The following is a 14,810-nucleotide window of genomic DNA, read 5'->3' on the forward strand; positions in this document are numbered from 1 at the left end:
GAAGGCAAAAACAAACACACACACAGAAAACATAAACATGGAGATGATTTTGCTTCTGGTTGTGGTCAGATCACCCGGATGTGTCAAAGCAGATGCAAAAATGCACATAAATGGCTTGGAAGGAATCTGGTGTTGAATCCAAAATCTGGGGTGAGATGATTTTATGAATATAAGAGGCTAGTCTCTCTCCATCAGTGTAGCACACCACTAATTTAACTTTACTATTCATTTAAAACTACTCAAAAAAAAAAAAAGAGAGAGAGAAAAAAAAGCTACTCGGAGAGTGATATTATGCTGTGGCAATAAATGGCACTCTTGCAGGTGAATGAAGCCTTGCCCTGAAAATGGTGGCTGGTGAACCAGGAAGGGTGGGCACGAAAGTGAATGCTCATTTTAGGGAGTGAACATCCCCAGGACGTGGCCCCATTTTGTTCTGGCTCTTTCAGTCTTGTAGGAGTAAGACTGGAAATGACCTGCTATCTTTGGGGAAAACAGAAGCATCTGGAAGGATCCATTGGGAAGAAAGCACCTGCTGGTGCTTCAGATTGAGATGCCAAATGTTTCTTTTTCTTTTTTTAGATAAGTTGGAGCTGTTCAGAAAAATCATGTTGTAAAATGCAGAATACCCATATAACTCCTCACATCATTACCACTTTGCATTCGTGTGGTACTTTTGTTACCACTGATGCAAGACTATTGCTGTAATGGTGCTACATTAGGGCTCACTTTGTAGTTTGATCTTTTTTTTTCCCCTAATGACATAGATATACCCTAAATAATGTGTCTGCTTAGACAAATATGTTGTCTTTTTGACAGACAGGGTGTGTCTTTATTGCTATGTAGATAAACTGATTTATTTCTAATTGGGTTCCTGAGATTTAGGGGCGAGGAGACAAACTCCAGGAGCTAAGGACATGGCTAAATGGGGATGTGTCAGGAGAAACAAATCCACCCCAGTTGGCTGGGGTATCGGAACGGGGTAGCCAAGGAGGAGGTCAGCCCAAGCACGTGGTCATCGCTGTGACCTCAGAGGAATTCAGGTGTCAGTCAAAATGTGATCAGATTTCCTATAACTCAAAGCCACTTTTTTACAACAGGAGATGCCTACTGTTTTCATCACCTATCACTGCATCACGTGTGACACAAACTTAGGACTTAAAACGATGCACATTCATTATCTTAGTTTTCCATGGATCAGGAGGTACAGCTTAACTACTCTCTGCTCAGGGGCTTACAAGGCTGCAATAAGGGTCTCGGCTGCTGTGGTCTCTTTGGAGTTTGAGATCCTCTTCCATGCTCACGGGGTTGTAGCCAGAATTCAGTTCCTTATGGTTGCACGACTGAGCCCTGTTTCCTTGCTTGCTGTTAGCTGGAGACTGCTCTCAGCTCCCGGCGGCCACCCATCATTCCAGTCCACGTGGCCCTCTCCTTGGCATTGTCAAGGCCAACCAGAGAAGCTTTCTTTTCATGGTTCACCCGATTAGGTCAGGCCCACCCAGAGCTCACCGGCAACTGACTAATGACATCTGTGACATTCCTTTACCTCTGCCACATGATGTACCCTGACGACAGACGTGAAGGTTTATCATAGCCCCAAGTCCCACTCACACTCAAGGGGAGGGAATCATACAGGACAAATGCACCAGTGGTTGGGAATCGTGAGAATCATCTTAGAATTCTGCCTATCACACCTATCAAACTGGCCAATATTAACATTTTTTAATAATATGACGTTGGTAAGGACAGAGGTAAACAAGCTCTCTCCGACATAGTGAGAAACATCTTTGTAGGAATTCATCTCACAAAGGAGGCTCACCGCAGCATCCTTTGTAGTAAGACAAGGATGGAAACAACTTACGTCATTTCTATGACATACATATTTCCAGCCAATGAAAAGAATCTGGATTTTTAAAAAAATGCACCAATATGGAAGGATCTGAGTGTGGTAATAGACTTCCAAGGTCGCCCCTAATAATTCTCACTTCCTTGTACTCGTGCTCTTGTATAACCCCCACCAAGGCTGTATGAGGGCTGATACATGACGGAAGTGACCAAGGTTAGCTGCTACAAGATAGCACAGCTCCCGTCTTAGCATACTTTCTCTTTGGATCGCTCAATCTGAAAGAGGCCAGCTGCCATGCTGTGGGGACACTCAAACAGCCCCGTGGTCAGGAGCTGAGGCCTTCTGCCATCAGCTGGCCGTGTGCAGGCGCTAGAAGGCAGGTTCTTCATCCCTGCCAAGCCGTCAGCGATGCAGCTCTGGAGGACAATTTTCCTGTAACCTTAGGAGAGACCCTGAGCCAGAAACACCCTGTTAAGCCCCGGATTTCTGACCCACAGAAACTGTAAGATAATAAATGTCTGTTGTTTTAAACTACTAAATTTTGGGGGCAATTTGTTACACAGCAGTAGCCGAATAATACAAGGACGTACGCTAGTAAGGGAACACAACAAGATGCAGTACAGCAGACACAGATGCTACCATGCCTGCAAAAAAATCGCATTATATTTTTAAAATTATGATATATAGACATAATTTATTCCCCAAAGGACAAACACAAAAGCTGACAATGGAGGCTTTGTTCACAGAGAACCCTCGGCTGAGGGTCACATATTATTGGAGAGAAAAATCTCACCACGTACCCTTGGCATCCTCTGGTGCTTTGTGGGTTTTGTACCATCTGTATATATAATCAATCCCGAGTGAAGGATTGAATAAGTGAAAAATGAAAGACTGAATGATCACCTACCTTGATCAAGGCTTTGGCAGCCTTCCGACAAGCCTCATAGTACTGGTTGAAATTCAGAAATTTCCATTCTTCATTGTTCTTTGTGGCGAGGGCTGGGTAACTCCCGAATCGACTGACGGACTCCCGCAAAAAGTCAGGAATCGTGACTGGGATCTCGTGGCCTGGTCCATGCTTGGATAACCTCAGAAAAACTTCTCCATCCCGTTGGGTCACCCACAGCTGGGGAGTATCTGCTAACAGTCACCAGAGTTGGGGCACTTGTACTTATTCATTTAATCTCTTTAAACAAATGTTTTAAACTTCTTTTTCAACGCCCCCTCCCCTATTGTGTAGTTTATGGTTTACACTTTGTGCTGTGCAGTTTTAAGGCTTTGATGCATGTATAATAATGTCACGTAATCCATCATCACATAATGTCACAGAACAATGCCAGTCCCTAAAAATGCCCTGTGTTCCACCTAGTCATCCACCACCTCCTTTCTGAGCCTCTGGTATCCACTATTTTTACATCGATGGTACAAGTTCTTCCTTACATGCAACATGACAACAAATCTACTTTGGTCCATGATTATACTTCCCCCTTATTTTTGTTCATTCCTCAATCTTGAAGAATTTGGGATGATGCGAAATACCAAAGATCGGTTGGTTTTTATAAAGGGTATTTATTTGGGATAGGAGCTTACATATACCAGACCATAAAGCATAAGTTACTCCCTCACCAAAGTCTATTTCCACGTGTTGGAGCAAGACGGCTGCCGACGTCTGCCAGGGCTCAGGCTTTCTGGGCTCAGGGTTCCTCTCTCCCCGGGGCTGGCTTCTCTTTCCTCTCTGAGCTTACTTCCGGGGGCTCCAGTTAAGGCTTCAGCATCAAACTCCAACATCAAAAACCCTCAACTCTGTCCTTTACCATGTCTTTTATCTGTGAGTCCCCACCCACCAAGGGATGGGGACTAAACACCTTAATGACATGGCCCAATCAAAGCCCTAATCATAACTTAATCATGCCCAGGTACAGACCAGTTCACAAACTAACCCAGTATCTTATTTTTTGAATTCATAACCATATCAAACTGCTACATGTATCTAAAGCCTTCAGGACCACTTCTGTTTGAGGCTTTTCTTACTGTGGCTGTCAGTGAGATTCTGCTTGAGATGTGAATACGCATATCCTCTGGAATGACCTCCTCATTCACTTTGAAATTTTATCCAGAAAAACTTATTTATTTAATGTTTCCACATTTTGGTCAAAGTCTATTTCCATATGCATTACTCATTGGCACTTTAAATAATCCCTTAGTGCCAGGGAGGCTCATCCCCAGGAGTCATGTCCCAAAGAGGGGGGAAGGTAGTTAGTTCATTTAATAAGTTTGGCTTAGAAAGTACACATTTGGGTAACAAGATGGTTTTCAAGAGGTAACTCTTAATTATAATTAGGGTAAGTTTCAGTTTTAAAGGAATAAGGTTCATAAGTAAAAGCATTAAGATGGAGGACTTGGCATATTGGCCTGTTTTCTTTTATTAGGCACTGCCTATATATTCCTGAAGATTTTTGCCATTTCATTTGAGAAAGTATAAATAAGGAGTCCCCAGGGTGGGAGTTTAATCTTTTGTTATCTATTGTGTGGGCTTGATGTACGGAGAAAACATAGCTATGACAACATGAATACATTCATATCCCAGAGAAGGCTTCAGGTGCATATCCCTCCATATATCACCCCACCACAGACTTTTAAAAATGAAGGCATGCATTAAAGCAAACCAACAGCACAAGAAGCCAAGAATACAAAGCAGCTGACAGTTTGACATGTTCTTTTAGGTCCTGTGTGCTTATACCGACAGCTGAGCAAACATTTTTACATGGTTGAGATCATAAAGTATGTGTAATACTTTTCACACATATTGGACATTTACCAATTCAAAGTCCTAATGCCATAAATATTTTCATAACCAAGAATACAGTACCACAAACCCAATCAGGGAACAAAAGAGAAACCATGCCTTTCTTGGGGACAAAAATTTCATAAATGACTAAAACAGTAACAAACTTCTAGGTGAAGATGTTGGCAAAGTAACATTAAAATACTGCATTCCCTTCATGTTCAATTTTAAAATGGGACATAAAACAATGGAGTATGAAAAGTATAATGCTTCTAAGAAAGTTCGTTATCAGATCTATAACTATCAAAATCAAGGTTTGTGTCAAATTACTTTTCTGCAGTAATCAAGAGATCATGTGATTTTTCTTCAGTTTATTACACAAATTGATTTTCTTGTGTTGAAAAACCCTGGTATACCTGAGATAAAACACACTTGATTGTGGTGTATAATTATTTTAATGTGCTTTGGATTCACTTTGCAAATATTTAGTTGAAGACTTTTTCATCTATATTCATTAGAGATATTGGTCTGTCATTTTCTTTTTTCATAATATCTTTAAACTGGTTTTGGGATTAGGGTGATGTTGGCTTCCTAAGAATTAGTTTGATAGCATTCTCTCCTGTTCAAATTTTGGAAGTACTTAAGCAAGATTGGTATTAGATCATCTTTGAACGATTGGTAGAATTCACCTGTGAAGCCATGTGGTCCCGGGCTTTTCATCTTTGGAAGGTCTTTGATATCTGTTTCAATCTCTTCACTTGTGACTGGGTTGTTGAGATCTTCTGTTTCTTCTAGGATCAATGTAGGTTGGTTGTGAGTTTCTCAGAATTTGTCCATCTTGTCTACGTTGTCTAGTTTTTTTAGCATATGGTTGTTCACAATATCCTCTTATGATCTCTTTTTCTGCAGGGTCTGTGGAGATGTCCCCCATCTCATTTCTGATTCTATTTATTTGCTTCGTGTCTCTTTTTTTCTTTGTCAGTCTAGCCAAGGGCTTGTCACTTTTGTTGCTCTCTCAAAGAACCGAATTTTTGGTTTTGTTAATTCCATTGTTTTGATTTTTTCCCCCTCAATTTTATTTACTTCTGCTCTAATCTTTACTGTTTCTTTCATTCGGCTTGGTTTGGGGATTAGTCTGCTATTGTTTTCCTAGTTCCTCCAGGTGTGCAGATAGATCTTCAATTTTAGCTCTTTCTTTTTTCTAATGTAATAAGCATCAAGGACTATAAATTTCACTCTTAGCACTGCCTTTGCAGTGTCCCATAGGTTTTGATGCTTTGTTCTCATTTTCACTCGTCTCAAGATATTTACTGCATACTCCTGCAGTTTCTTCTGACCCACTGATTTTTAAGAGTGTGTTGTTTACTCTCCATATATTTGTGAATTTTTCCTTTTTCCATCTGTTTTTTTTAAGATTTTTAATTTATTTCTCTCCCTTCCCCCCATTGTCTGTTGTCTGTGTCCATTTGCTGTGTGTTCTTCTGTGTCCATTTGCATTCTTGTCAGTGGCACCAGAAATCTGTGTCTCTTTTTTGTTGCGTCATCTTCTGCGTCAGCTCTCCGCGTGTGTGGCACCACTCCTGGGCGGGCTGTACTTTTTTCACACAGGGTGGCTCTCCTTGCAGGGTGCACTCCTTGCACATGGGGTTCCCCTAGGCAGGAGACACCCCTGAATCGTATGGCACTCATTGTGCACATCAGCACTGCGCGTGGACCATCTCACCACACAGGTCAGGAGGCCCTGGGTTTGAACCCTGGCCCTCCCATATGGTAGGCGGACGCTCTATCATTTGAGCCAAATCCGCTTCCCTCCATCCATTAATGATTCCAGCTTTATTCTGTTATGATCAGAGAAAGTGTTTTGTATAATTTCAATCTTTTAAAATTTATTGAGGCCTGTCTTATGAGCCAATATATGGTCTATCCTGGAGAAGTATGCATGAACGCCTGACAAGAATGCATGCCCTGATTTTGGGTGTAATGCTCTATAAATGTCTGTTAGGTCTAGAGTTCATTTATCATATTATTCAAGCTCTCTAGTTATACTCTGCCCAGATGTTCCAGCCAATGTTGAAAGTGGTGATTGAAGTCTCCAGCTATTATTGTAGAGATACCTATTTCTCCCTTCAGTTTTGCCACTGTGTGCCTCATGTACCTAGAGGTACCCGGGTTAGGTGTGCAAATATTTCTTATAGTTATTTCTTTAGAGTGTAGGGTACTAAGAGATGGAATATGGGTCGAAAACGGGAGTTGATGCTTAATGTATGTAACATTAGTAATGCGGTTAATTTGTAAAAGTGTGGAATGAAGAGAGTTGGGTAACACATTATGCAGAGCATGACACTGCTGACGTATAAATGAGATTGTGGCTGAAAGGGGTCGTCTGTGGATGTAAATGCCAATGGAAAGGAAACTAGAGAATAAGACAGGAATAGAGAACATAGGGATTTCAGTGGGCGAAGACTGTGATTAATAGTATAAACAGAAGAATGCTCTTCTAAAGAAGTTAATTAATTAATGAAAAAGAAGCTTTTCTTTTACAAAGTGCCGAGAATATGGTGATACACATGAAAATTACAACTAATGTAACGTTTGGATGATAGTTAACAGTAATACTGTAATATCTGACAGCCATGGCAAGAAGGTTTATTTTTAATTATAAAGGACAACAGTCGGGGGATAAGGGGTATGGGATTTTTCCTTTTGGAGTAATGAAAACGTTCTAAAATTGACTGAGGTGATGACAGCACAATCCTGTGATGGAGACGAGAGCCCGAGTGTACACTCTGAATGGACTGTACAAGGCGTGGGGCTGTATAACACAGGAACGCAGGGGTGGATGGGAGACTGATTCACAGGACAGATATGAGAACTTTTTCTCCTGAATGTTAACGAATATGTGATACTGATATAGGGGTTAATAATTGGGTGGGTTGGAGGAAACGACACCAAATGTAAGATACGGGCAAAATATTATTACAGGTATAAATATGTTGATGCTCTTTCAGAGTTGGTAATAAATCGTTCACAACAATGCAAGGTGCTGGTGGTGGGGAGATGCATGGGAGCCGTGTAGTATGATATGCATGTTTGTTTTGTGAATTCACAAATTTTACTACACATTTATTGTTTATATATGTTCATGTATGAATGATATACTTGAGTAAAATTTTACTTAATAATAAGTTTGAAAAGCAAACAGCTTAAGAGACCTGTGGGACACCATCAGGCATACCAATATACATATTATGGGAGTCCCAGAAGAATAAAGAGAGGAGGGGGTAGGAGGAATATTCCAAGACATAATTGCAGAAAACTTCCCAAATTTAACAAAAGACATGAAGACACAAATATGCACATTCAAGGAGTCCATCAAATCCAAACACGATAAACTTGAAGACAAACATGCACAGACACATAGAACTCAAACTTACTTTCAAATGCTGTGGACAAGGAGAGGGTTCTGAAAACTACAAGAGAAAAGCAATGTATTATGTACAAAGGAATCTCAGTAAGTGCTGACTTCTCATCAGAAATCATGGAGGCAAAAGGCAATGATACAAATATCTAGAGGACTGAAAGAAAACAATTGCAAGCCAGAGATTTTAATCTGGTGAGATTTCCTTTCAAAAATGAGGAAGGGAAGCAGATGTGGCTAAAGCAGTTGGGTGCCTGCCTACCACGTGGGAGGTCCCAGTTTCGGTTCCCAACGCCTCCTAAAGAAGATAAGCAAGGAAGCACGAGCTGATGCAACAAGACGACACAATGGGATGATACAAGGAGGAAGCACAATGACAGACACAACAAGCAGGGAGCAGATGTGGCTCAAGCGATCAAGAGACTCCATCACACATGGGAGGTCCCAAGTTCAGTTCCTGGTGCCTAAAGAGAAGATGAGCAGACACAGAGAGCACACAGCCAGTGTAAATGAGGTGGGGGGGATAAATAAATAAATAAAATCTTAAAAAAAAAACAAACTAGGGACAGAAGGAAACTTCCTCAACATGACAAAGAGCACCTATGAAAAACTTTTAGCTAACTTCACAATTGGTGAAAGACTGAACGTTTTCTCTCTAAGATCAGGAATGAGACCAGGATGCCCAGTGTCACCACTGTTATTCAACATGGTACTAGAAGTTTAGCCAGAGCAACTGGGCAAGAGAAAGAAATAAAAACCATCCAAATTGGAAAGCAAGAAGTGAAACGGTCCCTCTTTGCATATGATATGATCCTATATATTAGAAATCCACAAAAAGCTACTAAAGGTAATAAATTCAGCAAAGTGGCAGGGTACAAGATCAACATGAAAAAATTAATAGTGCTTCTCTACAGTAATCATGAACAATCTGAAGAGGAAATCAAGGGAGCAAAAAACTTCATTTACAACAGCAACTAAAAGAATCAAACAGGAATAAATTTACCCAAAAATGAAAAGACATATACACAGGAAACTACAAAATATTGCTAAAAGAAATCACAGAAGAACTAAATAAATAGAAAGACATTCCACATTCATGGATTAAAGGACTAAATATTGCTAAATGCCAATTCTACTTAAAAGTGATTTACAATTTCAACGCAATCTCAATAAAAATTCCAATAGCCTTCTTTGCAGAAATGGCAAACCCAATCATCAAATTTATATGGAAGGGAAAGGGGCCCCGAATACCCAAAAACATCTTGAAAAAGGAGGAAGTTGGAGGACTCACACTTCCTGATTTTAAAACTTATTACAAAGCCACAATACTCAAGCCAGCATGGGGGAGCAGATGTAATTCAGGTGGTTCATGCCTGCTTCCTATGTATGAGGTCCCAGGTTTGATCCCCAGTACCTCTTAAAAATGAAGAGATGAAAAAACCAACTCTCACTGGGGAGCAGATGTAGCCTAAGTGTTTGATTGCCTGCTTCCCATGGATGAGGCCCTGGGTTTGATCTCTGGTATCTCCGAAAAACAAACAAATGATAAAACCAACTCTCATTGGGGAGAAGAAGTAGATCAAGTGGCTGAGCGCCTGCTTCCCACATGTGAGGTCCTGGGTTCAATCCCCAGTACCTCCTAAAAAACTAAACTAAACTAAACACCAGCACAGTACTGACACAAGGACAGACATAGACCAATGGAATAAAATCAAAAGTTCAGAAATCAACCCGTATGTCTATGGCCGACGGATTTTTGACAAGGGTGCCAAGTCCACTCAGAGGCACCACACACATGGCGAACAGATGCAGTAAGATGACGCAACAAAAAGAGCCATGGATTCCCGGTTCCGCCAACAAGAATACAAGCGGATGCAGAAGAACACACGGTGGATGGACACAGAGAGCAGACAACTGGGGGTGGTGGTGGTGAGAGAAATAAATAAAAAATAAATCTTTAAAAAAAAAAAAAGACACACCGTCATCAAAAGAAGGTCCCACCAACAAGAGGCTTACACCACAGGAGGTGCACTAGCCCCAGGAGCATGATTTTCAGGGTCCATCCAGCGTCAAACTATCCCATGCCCCTGGACTTGTCTTCATCTCCTAGCGCTTCCCTAACAACATACCAAACTGCATGGCTGAAAACGACAGAAACTTATTGTGCCCCATTTCTGGAGGCCAGGTGTCTGAAACCACGGTGCTGGCAGGGCCAAGCACTCTCTGCTGGCTCCAAGTCCACATCCTACCACCATTTCCTGGGCTTTCAGCCCGAGGCATGAGCTCGAGAAGCTTTCAAAAGGACAGTGATCTCATTGCTCTAAAATTTTTCGGCGGTGATGAATGCACACCCTCGTGATTCTCCTAAAAGCCACTGATTCTACACCTTGGGCACATTCGATGGCATGTGATTATCTCTGAGGGAGCGGATGCGGCTCGAGCAGTTGAGCACCTGCCTCCCATGTGGGAGGTTCCAGGTTCAGTTCCCTGTGCCTCCTGAAAAAACAAAACAAACAACAAGCAAAACAAATGGAAAAAACAAAAAACAAAACCAACTCGGGGGGGCTGATGTGGCTCAGTGGTTGAGCACTGGTTTCCACATACAAGGTCCCAGTTCAATTTCCAGCCCCCAGTACCTCCAAACAAAAAAAGCAAAAAAACAAACAAACAAAAACCTGCTTTAAAATAAATAAATAAATAAGAATAGCCAGAAATAGCAACTATGTTCAGCAGGGTAAGCATTAAGATTGAGAGGTGATGAGTTTTTTTGTTTATTACTATTATTATTATTGAAATAAGGAAAATGTTCTAATAACGATTGCAGTGATGAATGCCTAACTATATGATTATGCCAGGTACCACTGACAGTACACTTTGGATAGATTGTATGCTTTATTAATACATATCAATAAAATTGATTTCTTTAAATATTTTAAAAATAAATAAATAAAATTTTACCCAAGCTTATCATTCATACATAAACAGTAAATATATAGCGGTGGGGACATGTGAAGAGCCAAAGTGAGATTTTGAAAATCATTGTGATTATAATGTAATCATTCTTGACACCATTTCGTATATATGATGAATTGAATCACATCCCCCCAACCCCAAAGTCAGGTTCAAGTCCTAACCCCACCCCGGTCCTGCAAACTTTTTTTTTAAAGGACGTACTGGGACTTGAACCCCGGACCTTGTACCTGGGAAGCAGGTGCTCAACCACTGAGCCACATCTGCTCCCCGCCAACATGTTTTAGGCCACCCCCCAGTGGTTATGTCATCTCCAAGTGGCACCTCTGAAGATGCTGAGTTGGGGATCACCAACAAGCCGTCACAGAATGCTCCAGGCTCCAGAGAAAGGCTGGCCCTGCCCACAGCCGGATTTTGGACACGTTAGCCTCCAGAACTGTAGGACGCTAAATTCCCGTTGTTTAAGCCAACCCATTCATGGCATTTTGTTACAACAACTCGGGCAAACCACGACAATCCACTTGGAAAAGTGCAGCTGTGAAAAGGGACTGAATGTGCTTTAAGGTCCCAGAATCCCTCTTGAGTTCAATATGGTTACAACATAATTAGAACAAATCATTATTCTAAGCGCATGTGGTTCTGAGCCCTTACCTGCCCGGGCTCAGCAGCCAGAAGGGGAGGGGTTATTATCAGTCACAGAGGAGGCCACAGGAGACCTGGGGAGGGCAGGCGTCTTGTCTAACAGCATCGTGCAGTTCTAAACTGAAGCCGCCCAGCTCCGCTTGGCCAAGCGACCTTCATTTCTGAGCAGAGGTAAATACTGGGCCCCCAAAAAAGTTCAAACGCCCTCGGTCAAGGTCGGGAGGTCAGGCAAAAAAAATGGATCCAGGTTTTGCCAGGTCATTTGCTGATTTTTTCCTGTCTCCCACCCGCTCCCTAGACTACCTTACCTTTCTTTTTATTCATGTCTACTTCGAAGTCTCCCGCTTCCTCCTCTTGTGTGACTGGAATCGGTCCACAGAGACCATTCTTCACAGTACTGAAAGACAAAAGGCAGGCAGCATAGCTGGGCGGACAAAGAGGCTGTATTTCCTAGGCCAGCTCCGATCAATGGCTCTTTCTGTCTAGAATCCTGGGATCGATTAGTCATGCCTGCCCTGAGCCTAGGAAGAGAGAAGAGTGGTCTGTATGCCAGGCATGAGGGCCATTGTAACGTCCAGGGGGTATTTAACCTGAGAGTTTCCAGAAGAGTCTTGTAACTGATCAGAATATAAAGACCAGGTCTATATAATAACCCCTGTGGGAGAAAGAAAGATTTTGAAGTCTTCTAAGGCAAAGTTTGCCTTAAAGACAGTATAATATGAAAACCCAGAAGGCAAAAAAGAAAAAAATGGTAAATCTTACTGCATACATTTTTTTGTGTGTGCAAATTTCTACATGGCAAAGACTATCATAAATAGAATCAAAAGATAAACAACAAACTGGGAAAATAGGGGCAATACATCTGACATACAAACAGGCCTGATTTCCTTCATGTATGAAGAACCCTGATGAATCAGTAAGAAAAAGTTCAAAAACCCAATGGGAAAAAATGGGTCAAGGGCATGAAGAGACAGTTTTCTGAAGACAAAATAAAAGTGATTTTTAAAAAGAGGAAAAATATGCTCAGTCTCAGGAGAGAAAGACAATCGAAAATTTTATGACACAGCTAGCACCTATTGGATTGACTAAGATCAAAAAGGTTGGCAATACTGTAGATGAGGGGAGGATAGAGGAGAAAAGACTAAAGCAAGCCCCCGAGCACAACACAGCCCAAGGAAGCCACAAACCTGCCTGTAAAAATGTGCACAAAGCACGCAGCACAAAGCACGCAGCCAAGGAAAGAAGTCAAGGGAGGTCCAAGGTCCTATTCGAGCCACCGTGTCTGGCTCAGAACCTTGAGGTCAGCCTTGACCGTCCGCCCAGCCTTCCTCTCTCGTCTCTCTTCACTGTTGTCTTCTCTCTTTGTATCCTCTCTCTTTTTTCCTCTTTTCTCCTCTCCCCTCTGCTTCCTCTCTCTTTTTCTCCCTCTCCCTCTTCTCTCCTCCCTTCACATCTCACCCATCAGCGAATTCCTTCTGCTCAGCCTTCCAAATGGGTCCCCAGCCCACGCTATCCCGGACCACCTTGTCCAGGGCTCCCTCCCACGAGGCTGCGGAGGAGCTCCTGGGAAAGGGTAGGTCCCCCCGACCCAACACGATCTGTGGGTTCTGCCCGGGTCCTAATTCAAACGAGACGTCCAGGAAGCAGCCAGGCACCGCTGAGCTGAGGAACGGGGACCTGGGGGCTCATGGCATGGATTTTTTTTTGTCTGTCTGCAAATGTCCGAGATGAAAACTTGAAAAAAAAATCAAAATCAAAGGAAATGGATTGATGGTCCTGCTCCGCCCACAGCCCTCCACGGCCCCCCTCTCCCTCCGGGTAAAAGCCAAGCCCTCCCCCGCCCTCCCCTCCCCTCTCGCTCCCTCTGCTCCAGTCCCGCAGGCCTCCTCGCTGTTCCTTCCCCCACGCAGGCCCAAGCCTGCCCCAGGGCCTTTGCACTGGCGGGACAGCGCTGCCCCTCTGCAGCATCTATGACTTTGCAGTTTTCTCTCCCAATCCTTCCAGCTCCTTCCCCACCTGTAGCCAAATTCCTAAGCAGTTAAAGATCTGCTTCCAGTAAAAGTCAGGGCTGTCTCACATGCCTTGATAATGATTGCCCAAGTCTCCTACCTTTGGTCCTTGAGCAATTCACTGCCTTCCCGGCAAAGCAGCTGCCCCCGCCCTGCCCCAGGAAAGACCCCCCTCCTCTGGCGGCCAGTCAAGCCTGGGGGGCGCCCTTTCTCTCTAATAAGTGCACCCTTTCTCTCTAAATAAGTGCTCCCAGACGGGCCAAGCCGGACTTCTCCCAGCCTTTCTTTGCTCTGAGGAATCCCTATCATTCCAGCGGGAAGCTGTTCACACTTTTCCTCGCCACACCCAGGTCACCCTCACACAACCAAGTGGCCGCTCCCTTAATTCCTTTATTTTGTTTTATTTCTCTTTTTTCGCAGGTACCGGGGATCAAACCCGGGACCTCGCCCATGCCACGCAGGTGCTCAACCACTGAGCTGCACCCGCTCCCCCCTTCCTTCCTTTAAATGTCATCTTGGGGACACCATCTCTGGATGTTGTGCCCAATCAGGAACCACCCCCACCGCACACCCCAAATCCCTAACCCCCCCCCATTTACCCCTTTTCTTATGTCATTTCCTACAACCCAATACACTGTTTTTTTTGCTTGCTTCGTTCTTACCTCTTTTCTTCCTAGAATGTAAGCTACAAGAGGGTAGAAATAGAAACTAAAAGACTTGCAAGACTAACTCCTCCCAGCACTTAGAATGAGGACCCGCCTGGACTCAGCTCATCCTGCTCGAATGAAGCAGGAGTTACGGCGAAACGCCCGCGCTTGCTGAGCCAGGACCAGGCAAAAGGCAAAGAGCGTGCCCTAAATACTCTTACCAAACGTCCTCCCATCTTTTGAACCAGGTGGGAAAGTGAATACGGACTGGACGATGCCGTGTCCACCAACGTTCACCGCAGCGTTAGCCACGGGAGCCACAGCGTGGCAGCAACCCAAGCGTCCACCGAGAGATGATCGGACAAACCAAGGAACATCGTTCAGCCTTAAACCATAACCCAGGCGGGGCAGCCGTGCTCCCAGATGTATTCACCAGATGCCATGACTGTGCCCCGACGATGGAAGAGGGTGTCGATGTGGGAGGAGCGGGGGTGGC

General features: G+C 43.3%; 1 protein-coding gene across 11 annotated transcripts in view; it reads right to left on the minus strand.

Moving 5' to 3' along the window:
- LOC101442975 (long-chain-fatty-acid--CoA ligase ACSBG2-like) overlaps positions 1-14,810 on the minus strand; it is a 56,456-nt gene that overhangs the window by 21,687 nt on the left and 19,959 nt on the right. For 8 of the 11 annotated variants that reach the window (XM_058282001.2, XM_004482238.4, XM_058282002.2 and 5 more), the window contains 2 exons: positions 11,967-12,055; positions 2,751-2,983 (listed from right to left, as the gene is read on the minus strand). In XM_058282001.2, the coding sequence (XP_058137984.1) occupies positions 2,751-2,983; positions 11,967-12,055 (322 nt within the window). The remainder of the gene's footprint in view (positions 1-2,750; positions 2,984-11,966; positions 12,056-14,810) is intronic. The other 3 variants (XM_058282004.2, XM_058282003.2, XM_004482237.5) reach the window with 1 other exon arrangement.

This window comes from Dasypus novemcinctus, chromosome 19, assembly GCF_030445035.2.
Source record: "Dasypus novemcinctus isolate mDasNov1 chromosome 19, mDasNov1.1.hap2, whole genome shotgun sequence".
In the NCBI taxonomy this organism is placed as follows: Eukaryota; Metazoa; Chordata; class Mammalia; order Cingulata; family Dasypodidae; genus Dasypus; species Dasypus novemcinctus.